Source organism: Tasmannia lanceolata, unplaced genomic scaffold, assembly GCF_043159265.1.
Source record: "Tasmannia lanceolata isolate RefF3 unplaced genomic scaffold, GAP_Taslan_0.1 ptg000013l, whole genome shotgun sequence".
In the NCBI taxonomy this organism is placed as follows: Eukaryota; Viridiplantae; Streptophyta; class Magnoliopsida; order Canellales; family Winteraceae; genus Tasmannia; species Tasmannia lanceolata.
The window spans coordinates 22,648,205-22,662,460 of record NW_027518690.1 but is presented as its reverse complement, the minus strand read 5'-3'; the positions used below and the strand labels follow the sequence as shown (position 1 = coordinate 22,662,460).

General features: G+C 40.2%; 1 protein-coding gene across 3 annotated transcripts in view; it reads right to left on the bottom strand.

Annotated features, from left to right (window-relative positions):
• LOC143889955 (transcription factor GTE6-like) overlaps positions 1-14,256 on the bottom strand; it is an 88,853-nt gene that overhangs the window by 44,321 nt on the left and 30,276 nt on the right. For all 3 annotated transcript variants that reach the window (XM_077394371.1, XM_077394370.1, XM_077394372.1), the window contains 2 exons: positions 10,227-10,439; positions 3,001-3,078 (listed from right to left, as the gene is read on the bottom strand). In XM_077394371.1, the coding sequence (XP_077250486.1) occupies positions 3,001-3,078; positions 10,227-10,439 (291 nt within the window). The remainder of the gene's footprint in view (positions 1-3,000; positions 3,079-10,226; positions 10,440-14,256) is intronic.

Genomic DNA, 14,256 nt, shown 5'->3' with positions numbered 1-14,256 from the left:
ACAGTATGTATTACATAAATTGTTATACGAACTGCACGTGAAATGTGCTTTGTATATTATGTATAAATATTTACATGAATTACATGTGAAATATGGTATGTACTAAATTATTAAACATGTAGGACAGCACATGTCACTAGGTGTCCAATGTTGTTAAAGAACTATGATAAGTTTTTTAACTTAAGTAATTGTTTTGAGTGTGTATTTATGCATATGCTGGCACTTCTTGGAGTTTCATATTAAATGCTCATTTGCATATGTTTCCATGCGTTTCCATTATTTTGCAAGATTTCTATCAAACTTTCCATCTAATACCGACACGTTTCCATTTCTATGATGATTAAAACACATACTGAAACCAAAACCTAAAACCTTGCACATTATAAACATAATATATTTGTAGGATGAGGAGAAAAACCCACGGGAATTCTTTCTCTTCCATTTATTCTCATCCCCACTTTCTTCTAGCTTCATCTTTCTTTCTCTACTTTTCTTTCCAGCTTGCATGGATAAAGACTATTAAAGTTCACATGTCGTTTAAAATAATCATCTCCAATTGACACGTGTTTTCTTCAATCATCGAGCTACAATTTGAGGTATATTCTTACTCTCATCAAGTTGGTGCTAATCAAGGGAACATATCTTGTGCACATGGTGAATGTGGTTACTGCTAAAGATGACCTTTATTAAAGATGACCAGTGTGATGCAAATGTGCAACCTATCAAATATGTGGGGCATAAAATGTGGCAAGGAGAATCATCATTAAATGTTGGGATCTGGTAAAAAAACCTTTTTTTATAGTAGAGTTGCCGCATGGAAAGGAAGAGGATTCTTTAGTTTTCGCTTGCATAGCTTTTCAAAAAAATTCTTTTTCTAGTTTTTCTTGTATAAAGCATACCCATAATCAAGATATAGGATACTGTAAATGACATAACATTTCTAATAGAAAATGATGACTCCACTAGAAAAATGAAGTTATTCAAGTTCTTTTTCCCAAAGAAGTTGCAACCATTCTGACATGTTTGAAAGGATTCAGATACCATGTGAGGGAGGGGGGAACCGATCATGATCAACAGTGTGATCGTATTGAAGGTAGGTGATCTAGCAATTTTATGACCATTAGATTAAGAGATGATGATGAAGCATGTATACTCCTCTATTTAGTATATATGGCCTAGAGGTATTAACTCAGGGCCTCCCCAAATTTATTTAGGATGATATCAAATTCTTGTAGACCTTTGATTGGAATTGAAGAACTAATCTAGACCTAAAGATACTTGGGTGTCTTAGAAGGCAGAGGCTTGATAAGTTGATATAAAATGTGATGCCACATTGTGGATTGCATCAATAAACATTCTACATTTGCACAACATATACACTTTTTTAATAATAAATTAGTCTTCTTTATCCATCATCTGACTAATTGACTTTATTTGGAAGGCCTTAACTTGCCCAAAGTGACCTTTCTCACCAAGAGAATTTTTTCTCTTGAAGATATTAGGTTGAAATTTGCTCTAGATTTGTACTTATAATCATCCTAATATTTCTACTACGGTCCAAAATTTAATTAGATTGGAAAGTGGAAACCATTATATGAATCCAAATTGTGTTAGCAGGTAGACAAGATACCAAAGATTTGCCATTAGAATGTGCTCCGTTGAGTCACTTCATTTGGTGAAATAATGAAGACAACCTGGTGATGACAAATAAATATCGGTTTTTGGATTCGAATGAGTGAGGAGCACACAACCCTGACTTCCTCCATATTGGAAGGAAGTGTATTGCAAGTCGATGCAAGGCGGAGGAGAAGGTAGGTAAAAGATGGAGCATGCTTTTGCAGGTCCACCCATAACATCTATTGTGACCATAATGGAAATCCAAGTCCAACCAATATTTGATGTATTATCAGGGATAACTAAAAAAAGGCATGAGTTAGTTTTTTATGTCTTGTAGAGTTCAAGAAGGTGGATATTTTTTATATGGGCCCATTGAGGTAAATGCGTATTCACTGAATGTTATAATGTGGGTGAAAAGGGTGTAGAGTTTCCCTAGACTAGTGGATGGCACATAAAGATACTAGACATTTGCTAGAGATGAGAGCTCACTTATCGATATCATCATATCCACTAAGCAAGGTTTTAAATTTCGGTTTCGGTCGGCGTAGAAACAAACATTTCAGTTTCTGTAGAAATCCAGTCAAATCACGGAAATGTATGGAAACATAGACAAATGATGAAATTTCAAGATGAAACTTTGGGATATGCTAAAATAATCACAAGTACATTCTTAGAAACCATCACATAAGCAAGAAAGCCATCCATAATGGCTTAATCACATCGAACACCAGTGACATGTGCTGTTGCACATGTGTGGAACAGTAAAGTCAATAAAAAGTACAATCTAATGAAGTATAAGACAATACAATGACCGGTCTCCTCTCCAAGGACCCCAACTCTATATCAATATAATGTGAATAGCTTTATAAGATGTAAATCATAACTCCTTTCCTTCTTTTTTTTCCTGAGCATTTCGGTCGAATTGCAGGAATTTCGGTCAAATTTCGGGACTTTCGGTGGAATTTAGGAAATTTCAATCAGAAATAATGATGTAAAACAAAATTCATTGAGATTTCGTTTCAATGGAGATGGAAATGGAAACATTACAGTTGTTTAGGGGAAATTTAGAAACATGCATCCAAGAAGCTAACTGGGAGGTTAACTTTGCTGCCAATGATTGAGTTCTCCATATCTTCTTTTTTTCTGCTTTGGGTTGTCCTTTTATTTCAATGATCTTCAATTGAAATCGCCCTGATCTTTCTTCATTGATAAATCATTACTTTGAAAAAAAGGGAAAATAAAAAGAAAATCGCAAGCCATGTATAGATTCTAAAATTGAAATTGATACATGAAGCACATAAATGATCTTGCATAATAAAGAAATGTTCCTGAAAAGAAAAGGATGCTTGTAAAGAAGGATATGAAAGTAACAAGAAACATAACCTCATAGTAGTCATGTAGACCAAGTCCTTCAACATCTACAGGTTGCATGAAGGGCCAAGCCCATTTGTGTTGGGTGATCTGGCAAAGAAAGTCATACTTCGTAAGGACAATGGCCCGCTCAGTAATGAAAAGTATAGACTGTTTCTAAACTTAAATATATCTAAGGAATGGGATTCCACGGCATGCAATCAGTTTAAATTGAAGGGCCCAATAGTTTTAAAATAACAAAGAGAAAGGATTGGGCATGCAACAAGAAGTAGCGTGATTTTACATATGGTGAGCACCGAAAGTTTACAAAAAAAAAAAGGAAAAAGAAGTGTATGCATGATTAAAAAGATCGATTAATAGCCTTTAGTATTTCGCCTCAATTAGTGGGCTTTGAAAAGATAAATATTTAATGGTATTCCACATAAGGCAGTTAATTCATGATAATGATTGTTTGAGGCATCTTATCCTAAAAATCAACCTAGAGAACGCATATGCTATGATGGAGCAGTTTGAGATGATGTGTAGTGCATCATAACTTCCTATAATAGAGAAAAGCTGGAGCAATCACCTAGGACATGGCTCGAGGAGTTTTGTACTAGGCTTAACTAGGGGTTCACAAGAAACCATCTGGCTCAGTGACTGTAAACATTACCACTATTTTGTTAGTAAATCAAAATGATACAGACCATGTTTCAAATTTCATCATGAAGCTAAAGAAATATCTTGCAATAGAACGTAGAAGGGAATCTTCATCTCAGCAGCAGTACAACTTCGAACTGCTTGAAGAAACTGGAAAATGAGAATCCAGCCCATAAATTCTTCTGTGGACCCTAATCAGCAATATAATTCTAAAGATGAGAAGTTGTTAGAGGATCCAAGTGAGTCACAGATTGGTCTGAAATTAATACACATGACCAAATCCAGCATATGCAGCATGGGCTGTCAGTACATAAATGCATGCAATTAGGAGAAGACATTCATCCTCTCGGGCCGTCAGTCGATGTATGCATTCTCTTAAAAGAAGACCTTCATCCTCTTGGGCCAGGCAGGATTATCGCCTTTGTAAGCTGTTGCCTCACTACTAGATAATTAGAAGAGAGAAAGTGGATCAGATTCCTCCTATTTCTCTTCAGACTAATGGGTATTAACAGCCATTTCTAGTTGTTTTTCGGATACTGACATGTCCAAAGTCCAAACCTCCTAAAGATGGATGTTTTTACATTTTAGTTCCGAATGTACAATTGTTGTGGCAATCCTGGCAACCTGAAAAGTCAGGGGAATCTTAGCCTGAAAGGTTTTAAATGACAGTTTCGGTGTCGGTTTCGGCCACCAGGTTTCGGTGGAAATTTGGCTGAAATCATGTAAAACTTCGACAAAAAATTCAGTTTTTATTTTTATTTTTTTTAAATTCCACCAAAATGTATAAAACTTCCATGGAAATTTCGATAATTTCAGTGGAAATCTTTAAATTTAAGTGAAAATTTTTAAAATATCGGTGTAAATCTCTAACATTTCAGTAGAAATTTTGTAAATAAGGGTGAAAATGAAATTTCGGTAAAATTTCATAATTTCTGCAAAATTTCAGGGAAATCTCGGGTAAATCCTGAACAAATCCAATTCAATGTACTTTCGGTTTCGGTCCAAACCGAACCCGAAATATTTGGCCAAAATTTAAAACTAATCGGCCGAAATTTACAACTATGTTGAGATTTGAGGAGGAGAAGAAATTGAGAGAGAGTGAGGGGGAGCAGAATTAATGTATTTATATTAAGAGAGAAAGAGTACAAAGACCATAATGCCCTTAGGCATATACATACACCCTCTAACACTCCCCCTCAAGCTGGAATGTATATATCATGCATTCCCAGCTTGTTACAAATATCGCTCAACTTAGGCTTAAGGATTTAGAGGGTGAGCCTTGGCGCAACGGTAAGGTTGCTCCATTGTGACCTAGTGGTCACAAGTTCGAGTCACGGAAACAACCTCTCTGCAAAGCAGGGGTAAGGCTGCGTACATCTAACCCTCGCTAGACCCCGCAATGGCGGGAGCCTCGTTCACTGGGCTGCATTTTCATCAGCCAGCTGATCCACTGATCTAGTAAAAATTGTGCATATCTCACCCTTCTGGATTCTCGGGAGAATGAAACGGCAATCGACCTCTATGTGTTTAGTCTGCTCATGGAAGACCGGATTTGTAGCAATATCAATGAGCGATACCAATCTCTGACAAAAGGGAGCGCAACCAGATCAGTTCTCCACTCGTGTGAGCCATGGCCCTGTATTCGGCTTCTACACTAGATTTTGGTATGACATCATGTTTCTTGCTTCGCCATGATACGAAGTTACCTCCTACAAAGGGGCAATATCCAATGGTTGATCTCATATTTGCTGGAGATCCTGCCCAATCAGCATCAGAGAACCTTCTATCTCTATATGACCATGTTTCTTAAATAATAGGCCTCTCCCTGGAGCGCCTTTCAAGTACCTGAGAATCTGAAGCACCGCAGCCCAGTGAGAGGTACGAGGTGAGCTCATATACTGACGGACTACCCCTACAACAAATGAAATGTCATGAAATGTCTGGGCGAGTGACTATTATATATATGAGTTTGCCAACCAACCTTCAGTATCTGCCAGGGTCATCTAACAAGTCACCTTCCTTTGGACGGAGTTTCACATTGGGGTACATGGGCACAGCAGCAGGTTTCACCCCAAGATAACATGTCTCATCTAATAAATCCAACACATACTTTCTTTGTGCGAGACAGAGGGGTCTCTACTGGAGTAGGCTACCTCAATTCCAAGAAAGTACCTTAAGCGACCCAGATCTTTGGTGGAAAACACTTTCTGCAAGAGGGCCTTCAATTTCTATATACCCATTGAGTTATTGCCAGTAATGATAATATCATCAACATAAACTATCAGGACACAGCCAGCCGCGGACTGATGACTGAAAACAGAGTGATCGACGACGCATTGTTTCATGCCAAAACACATGACAGCTTTACTGAATCTCCCAAACCACACAAGAGGAGATTGTTTTAAGCCATAGAGAGATTTTCGCAAGTGACACACGGAGGAAGACATCTCCCCCTGAGCAACATACCCAGGAGGTTGCTCCATGTATACCTTCTCAATGAGGTCGTCATGAAGAAAAGTGTTCTTCACATCTAGCTGATAGAGGGGCCAACCAAGGTTAACGGCCATGGAAAGCAACACAACAGAGGGAATCTTGGCAACGGAAGAAAAGGTTTCTGTGTAATCAACCCCAAATGCATGTGTATACCCCTTCGCAACTAATCGCGCCTTCAGGCGCTCAACTATCCCCATCCAGCAAATATTTGACGGAGAAAACCCATCCACATCCCACTGGGCGAGCACCCGAAGGAAGAGAAACCAAATCCCAAGTCATTCGTTTGAAGAGCACCCATTCATAGGTCCATGGCAGCGCCACCCCGGGTGAGCGAGGGTCTCAGGCATAGACTGCAAAAAAGAGACAGAAGACAAAGAAGACACAAAGCTTCGAAAGACAAGAGTTAGATTATCGTAGGAAACAAAGTTAGAAATAGGATGGGCAGTAGAACGAGAGCGAGTACGTAAAGCAATAGGAGATTTTAGAATGGCATCTGTTACCTTGCCAACTTCTCCAAAAGCTTAAGCTGCTGGAGAAAGGCGTTATTTATCTTTTATACTTCAACACTCCCTCGCAGGTGTGGCCCACATGGCAAACATGTGGCACATGTGGTCCCACTTTGGGCCGACCATCGCATGTGGATTTTTGCTATCCGGGAGGTTTGAACTCGAGACCTTTGGCTCTAATACCATGTTACCTTACCAACTTCTCCAAAAGCTTAAGATGTTGGAGAAAGGCGTTATTTATCTTTTATACTTTAACAGCATCATAAGAGGGAAAAGAAGGTACCTGAGAGGTAGATGTCGATATCTCTGGCTGAGAAGACGATGCCTCGAGAGGTGAAGGTGGTGAGACTGCGCGCCAACGCTGCTGATAGGTTTTCGTAGTAGCAGAAGGAGGAGCCGTCAATACCGGTAATGGTGCAGAATCTGATATAGGAGGAACCATGGGCACTTCTAATGGAGGAGAAGAGGACTCAACCGGGTCAGAAAGAATCGGAAGAGAAAGGGTGATCACTGAGTCGAGCACAGCAGGACTACGCTCATGTGAAGGAAGGAAGTAGGGCTCGGACTCAAACAAGGTCACATCGGCGGAAATGAACAACCTGCGTAAGCGGGGGCTTTAACAGCGATGACCCTTCTAGGTACGAGAGTAGCCTAGGAAGACACAGCGCTCCACTAGAGGGTCCAATTTATCGAGACCAGGATTGAGGTGGTGAACAAAGCAAACACACCAAAAGACCCGAGGTGTGAGAGAAAAAGGATCCCACTAAGGATGTAAGATCGAAAAGGAAGATTTACCATCAAGGATAGAGGAGGAAAGCGTATTAGCCAAAAAATAGGCGATAAGCACAGCATCCCCGCAATAGGCTTTAGGGACCCGCATTTGAAAGAGAAGTGTACGGGTAATATAAAGCAGATACCTAAGTTTTCTCTCGGCGACACCATTTTGCTAAGAGGTGTAGGCACAAGAGTACTGATGGACAATCCATGGGATAAGAAATCCTGAAAGCCATTAGAGGCAGAGAAGTATTCCCGAAGCATTGTCGGTGCGCAAACATTTAAGACGGCAATTGTATTGGGTAGTAACCTCGGCATGGAAGGCATGAAAAGCAGTAAAGCCCTGCGAGCAGTCCTTAAGAAGAAAAAACCAGGTCATACGGGAGAAATCATCAACAAAAATGATGAAATATCGGTAACCAAGAAAGGACAGAACCCGGGAAGGGCCCTAGACATCAGAATGTACTAGCTCAAATGGATTCGAGATGCAAATAATCACCCTGGACGGGAAGAACACATGATGGTACTTCCCGAGCTTACAGGACTCACACTGAAAGGGCTGAAGAGGGCTAGAAAGAACAAAGGACTGTTGAAGTCGCTGAAGGGAGGGATGGCTAAGACGGCAATGCACTAATATGCATCAATAGAAGTATGCAACACGGCACAAGGAGGGTCAAAGTCAAGGTGATAGAGACCATTTACCACAGGACTCAAAGCAATCGTCTTTCCAGTCGAAATATCCTGAAAAACACAATGAGGGGAAGAAAGAGACAGAACAGTTAAGACTCGTGGTAAGTTGGATAACAGGAAGTAAATTAAAGGGTGACTTAGGAACACAGAGTACCGATGATAAGATAAGACCCGAGTGAGGGGAAATAGTACTAATACTAGAGATGGGTGCAGTGGGCCCATCGGCCAGAGTAATAGTAGAGGTCGGATGAAGGTTTAAACGAACTAAGGAAAGCAGAGTTACCCGTCAGATGATTGAAGGCCCCGGAATCAGTAATCCAATAGCCAGAGGTAGTAAGAAGCAAAGTTGGTGAACTACTGGGATGTGCAAAGGGCGCATTAGGTGCTCAGCGGTGTGCACGCAGGCGCAAAAACTCATCATACTCGGCCTTGGAGAAAAGAAAACAGTCATCATGTGCTACTGGTCCAACAAAGGAGGATGTAGAGGCATAGTACGTAACCAAAGAATGTCATGCTGCCTGATAAGGAGTGCAGTAAGGGCGCCCACACCCACCAGCGACACGGACACGGCCGCCCACAAATTCACGGCCATGAACACGGCCTCGACGGCCCTGACCTCAGGCAAAGCGATCACCCCCACAGCTAGAATGGCCACCACCAACATACGCGCCAAGAATAAAAGTATCAGCAGAAGGGGCACTAAACCCATGAGGCTACATACAGCGCTGCGCATGAGGGAGGACCCCTGTGAGGGATGGTCCGATGGAATGGACCCTTCAAGTGAGACATAAGTCATCTGTGGGAAAGAAGCCTCCATAGAAGGGGAACAGCTCGAGAAGGTAGCCGAAGGTGGAGGAGTCGATCTGATAGTATGAGTCAAACTAACATGAGGATCCATGGTGACAGAAAGATATATACACTCTCAAGTCTCAACCACAACGACGGAGGAGGATAAACAATAGAGAGGTGAAGAATCACACGAATGGCCCAGCCATGATACCGCGGCTCCAATGAAGAGACATAGCAGAACGAGACATATGATCACTAGCCAGGAGGAGAATAGAGGCTAGGAGATGAAATCAGATGCACAACACCTAATTCGGACATTTCAGCAAACACTTGGCGTGCAATAAGGAGAAGAGAAACAATTAACATTGACCGGGGCTGCGAAAATGGATAAAAGTGATCTAAGATGATTTACGCCATTAAGGGGAGTGGTGTAGAACCCGAGAGAGAGAGAGAGGGGGGGGGATTAGGTCGTAAGACCTAGAGAAGTGGGTCTAGATTGGGGTTTCAAAGGGAGAAGGAGGGTTGCAAAGGAATGATGGAGAGGGTGTAGGGTTTAGGGTTTTGGTGAGGAGGGAAGCAAGGAGGTGGTGAGGGGGTGGTGCAAGAAGGGGGGCAATGAACAGAGAGAGGGGTGAGGGTGAGGGTGGTGCGAGGAGGAGGCTGAACAGAGAGGGGCGAGCGTGAGGGTGGTGCGAGGAGGGGGGTTGGACAGAGAGGTGCGAGGAGGGGGGCTGGACAGAGAGCGGGGCGAGGGTGAGGGGGTTTGGGGTGGGGGGTGTGAAGGGGCAGCGATGGAGGATTTGGGTTTGGGTGAGTAACAAGAAGTAGGAGGAGGAGGAAGGGGTAACAATGGTGGTCCCTAGGGGATCAAAACCCTAAGGCTCTGATACCATGTTGAGAGTGGGAGAGGAGAAGAGAATGAGGGAAAGAGAGTGAGTTGGAGACTTGCTCCCCCTCAGTTATGTATTTATATTAAGAGAGAGAGTAGAAAGAACATAATGCCCTTAGGCATATACCTACACCTTCTAACATGTTAGTTTGTTTGTAAGATTGCATATAGCTAATATTGAATCCAAGATGGAGGCAACCCATATCAAGGGATTTTCTCCGTAATCAAGTTAAACAGTTTTCATAAAGTAACTCAGGACAAGCTTGTGAAAAATAGCCAGAGAAAGAGAAAAAATAATACACCCTAAGTATTATATGGAAATAGCATGTTCTAACGATTAATGCATGGTGCACACTCTAAGAATTAAATATGGAAATAGCATGCTCTAATTTTTAATGCATGATGCATACATTAACTAACCAAAGATTACAGAGAGAAAGTGGAAAGTTCTAAATTACCTGGCGCAATATGGTAGAAAATTGGCGCATAAGCTCCTGCATTCTCTTTGTAGAGGCAGCTTCCCTACGAGTTGCATCTAGTTGCTTTTTACTGCTTGCGAAATGCTTTTCCCTATCTCGATCCTTCATAACTGAGCTACCTTTAGAATTGTTGAGCTGTTTTTTACTAGAAGATGAGTAAAAGTGGGCCACCTCATTCACTCTTTGCTCAAGCTGACAATAAGGTTGAGCTTATTTTTATTAGAATGAGCAAACGTTCAGAATGTTCCAAAAAAGAAGTCACTGAAATCCGGCCATAATAAAAAACTAGGAACTTTTTTATGAATGCAAAACCATATTTGTATATGTGATTCTGAAATGGCATCCAATGATAAATTTGACTATACAACAGTAAAGAACATGACATTTGCAGAAAAAGAAGAAAGCAGTTCTTCGACTAAATAAGAGCGAGCTATTGTTAGATGTAAGGCTACTACTATTCAACAATTGGAAAGTAATGATATTTCAATCCCTGTGAAGTATGTGCCATTGCACACCCATGTGGGCACACAGAACGAGATGAACCTGACAGATCACAATGTATTTGTGAAGAGACCATAGTAGCCAGAAACTTCTTGGACGGGTGGGAAACTCGTTTCACCTAAAACGTGTTTCGGAAACGTTTCTGAAAATGATAGAACAATTTGGGGAAACGTTTCTGAAACACATGAGAAACTTATGTGAAACATGTGTGAAACCTTGAGAAATGTATGGAAAACTTGTAGAAAACATATGTGAAATGTGTGCAAAACATGTGTGAAACTTACGAAAATCGTTTTGAAAAAAACACACCAAAAATTTTGGGAAAACAATAGAATATGTTATAAAAAATAAAAAAAGAAATATGAAATTAACAAATTTTAAATTTTAAAAACCACATATTTCATGTTTTCTTTGTGTTTCATGCAGTGTTTAAAAACGTGGATGAGGCGTGGAACACGGCCAAAGAAAATCCTAGTCGACTCGGCATGACGCGGTCGAGTACTCGGTTGACGCGGTCATAATTCGAGAGTCAAAGGAGTTTTCATTGACTCTTTAGGGCAATACGCGGATGCGGCGCAACGCGAAACGAGGCAAAAGTAAAAGGGAGTCGACTCGAGGGAGTTGACGCGGACACGGGGGAGTCTTAAAACTACGGTTTCATGTGTTTTCATTTGCGTCTCTATAACATTTCTGAAATGTTTCTATGCATTTCCTAAGACGTTTCTCAGTGCATTTCTCATGTGATTTTCTATCGCTTTACTGTTTCTTGTTCCCCTCTCTTTTTCTCTGCAATTTTCTGTTTTTGTTTCATGTTTCGCTCCCCGAATTCGTTTCCCACCCTAGCAATTATGGAAGCAACTGGTGGAAATAGGAGAGGTAGGACCAGTGACTAATGGCAGCAGCCACCTTCTAAATATACTTTTAATTGGCTACCCAATATACAACTACAGATACATGGACAGTAAATTGCAAATGACCACAAAAAAACAGTTACAAGCACTGACACACGTATAGATCATGCATGTATTTTATTTTCATTTTTTTGAATGGTTAGATCATGCATGTATTTATGCAGAAAAGTTGAAGCATATTCCCTATCATGATGATCTGGAGATGCTGATATTTTCAAAGAATTTGGTAAATAATAATACTCCAATAACAAAAAAGATTATTGTAAACGAGGTCGAGCTTGATAGTTTGCCAACAACTTACATTGCTTCTCCATGGACTCCAACTGGTTTTTCCTTTTGGAGCATGAATATACTATAAATAGAGAGAAGCCCCCCTCGTACTTTCTAAGGAGATGGGGAGCGGGTTACTAAAGTTAATTTCCCAAAACTGTCACCACAATTTAGTGTCTATAAAATTGTAAATGGGCATCCCAACCACTCTAAAAAAACAAAATGTAAGGTCTACACCACAATTATGCATGTCGCTATGTAGAAACTGTAAACTACCACACCCATTATCTCTCACAAAAACAGACACATTCATAACATCATCTTTGGGGTTTTCAAGAGATGAGGGGAGATCATTCTCGTGGATAAGATTTTGAGATTCTTCACATTGGTGAAGTGGAAGTTTGAAGCAGTTGTTTGAGAAATGAGGAGAGAGATTGCGAGGAATATGATGTTGGGCGTGAATAAAAATAGAAATAGATTGTCTGGTTTGTGATAAGGTTCAGCGGAATAAAATTGGTTGTACCATGCTTTGAAATTGGGAAGGCAAATACACCGTCAAGAGAGAAATTACATTATGCTTCTTTAAACTCTGAAATGTTAAATTTAATTTGGCACTGATGCATTTTTTCTTTCCTGAGTAGTTTATTTCCTAAGGTTAAAATAAAAAAAAGTTACACCATAAGTTCTATAGACATACTTTGTTCACCATTTATGTAAATATAGATTGTATATACACATTTCTTAATTGATTTATTTCATTAAACTGAGTTAAACCAGAACTAAGTTCATCTGTACCCATGACTACTTTCTATCAATGCTAGTAAGTTTCATGAAGAGAATATGTTAAAAAAAATATGATTCTCACATGACAAACATACGCCCTTTTTGCTTGTTATATTAAAATAAAAGAAAGGATACAACAGAAACCAAGGTTTTAAATTTCAGTTTTGGTAATTGAATCGGTTGCCACAAAAACAGGACCATTTCGGTTTCGGATGCAAATTTCGGGGGAAATAAGGTAGAATCACGAATATGTATGAAAACATATGTCAGGACCTAGGGTGTCCCCACCCCACTTTGTAGAGTGGGACTAATTCCCTCCGGATGCGCGCAATCACCCTTAAACCACGCACATCGAGCAAGCCCAGAAGTCGAGGATCTGTGTCACGGACATGGCCCAAAATATCTGTTGATATGTATTCGGATCGGATTTGTATTCGGAACAGATTTGGTGGCGGGGGGTAGGGATGATACGATTCGGGAACCCAGCTTCAGTAAGTACCAAAAGTTGCACCTGTATCAAGTGTGTACTGGTCGTGACTCATTAGATATAGCTCTGTATTGGCTCTAAATCACTTGCAGGATGCTTAGGTTGCATAAAACTTAGTTTTGCCATTACCAATTTCTGTGTTATTCATCAAGGATTTTGTTGTATGACAATTTAAGTCCTAGACCTATTTGATTCAACCACCAAAAACTTGATTTGAGAAGAGTTCGACGGATAGAAGCCAGGATCACGATATTTTTGGGATCTTTTCGTTCAAGGTAATATCTCTACCTATTTTGACTTTTTATTATAGATTAGTTGTAATACATCACTAACATGTATCGCAAAAACAAATTACAAATTTTTAAAAAAAAAATGTATGTAAAATTTTCCCATTTTCTTCTTTCTAAAATGTTTTTATCTTACTGACTCCATCTTTTAATGTGTGATTTATCTTTCTTTTTTCTAATGGTAACATTTTATTGAAAGAAGACAGAGCCTCAGGTACCGAGGTGGTTAGATACAAGCAAATGCCAACAAAATAAAAATAAAAAAATACAACCTCAGGTAGGATTGTCAAAAAACTCACAAAGGTCGGATACAAGACAATGCCATAAAAATAAAAAATACACCCTCAGGGAGGATGGTCAAAAAACTCACAAAGGACCTCCAAACACCTTACCGTGAAAGGCGATCAGCCTGAAAGTTTGCTGATCTTTTAACATGAAAAGAATATAATGTTATGGCCCTCTATCTCGTTGAAATTTTTTTTGATCGTGTAAGTGAATCTCCACGGGAAAGGATTGACCTTTCTTAGTCACTTGATAACATTCGAAGAGTCTCCTACTACGATTCTAAGTCAGCGTCACCCACAATCAGAACCCATAGAGTAGGGAAAGCACTTCTACTATATTTGAGTCTTTACCCTAATTGGGACAAAAACAAAGCCAACCAGCTAACCCCGATACCATCTCCCAGAAGACCCGGGGGGCTATTTGAGGGAAGCCCCCCCCCCCCCCCCCCCCCCAGCACACAAAAAAAAAAAACAAGGAGCTAACGA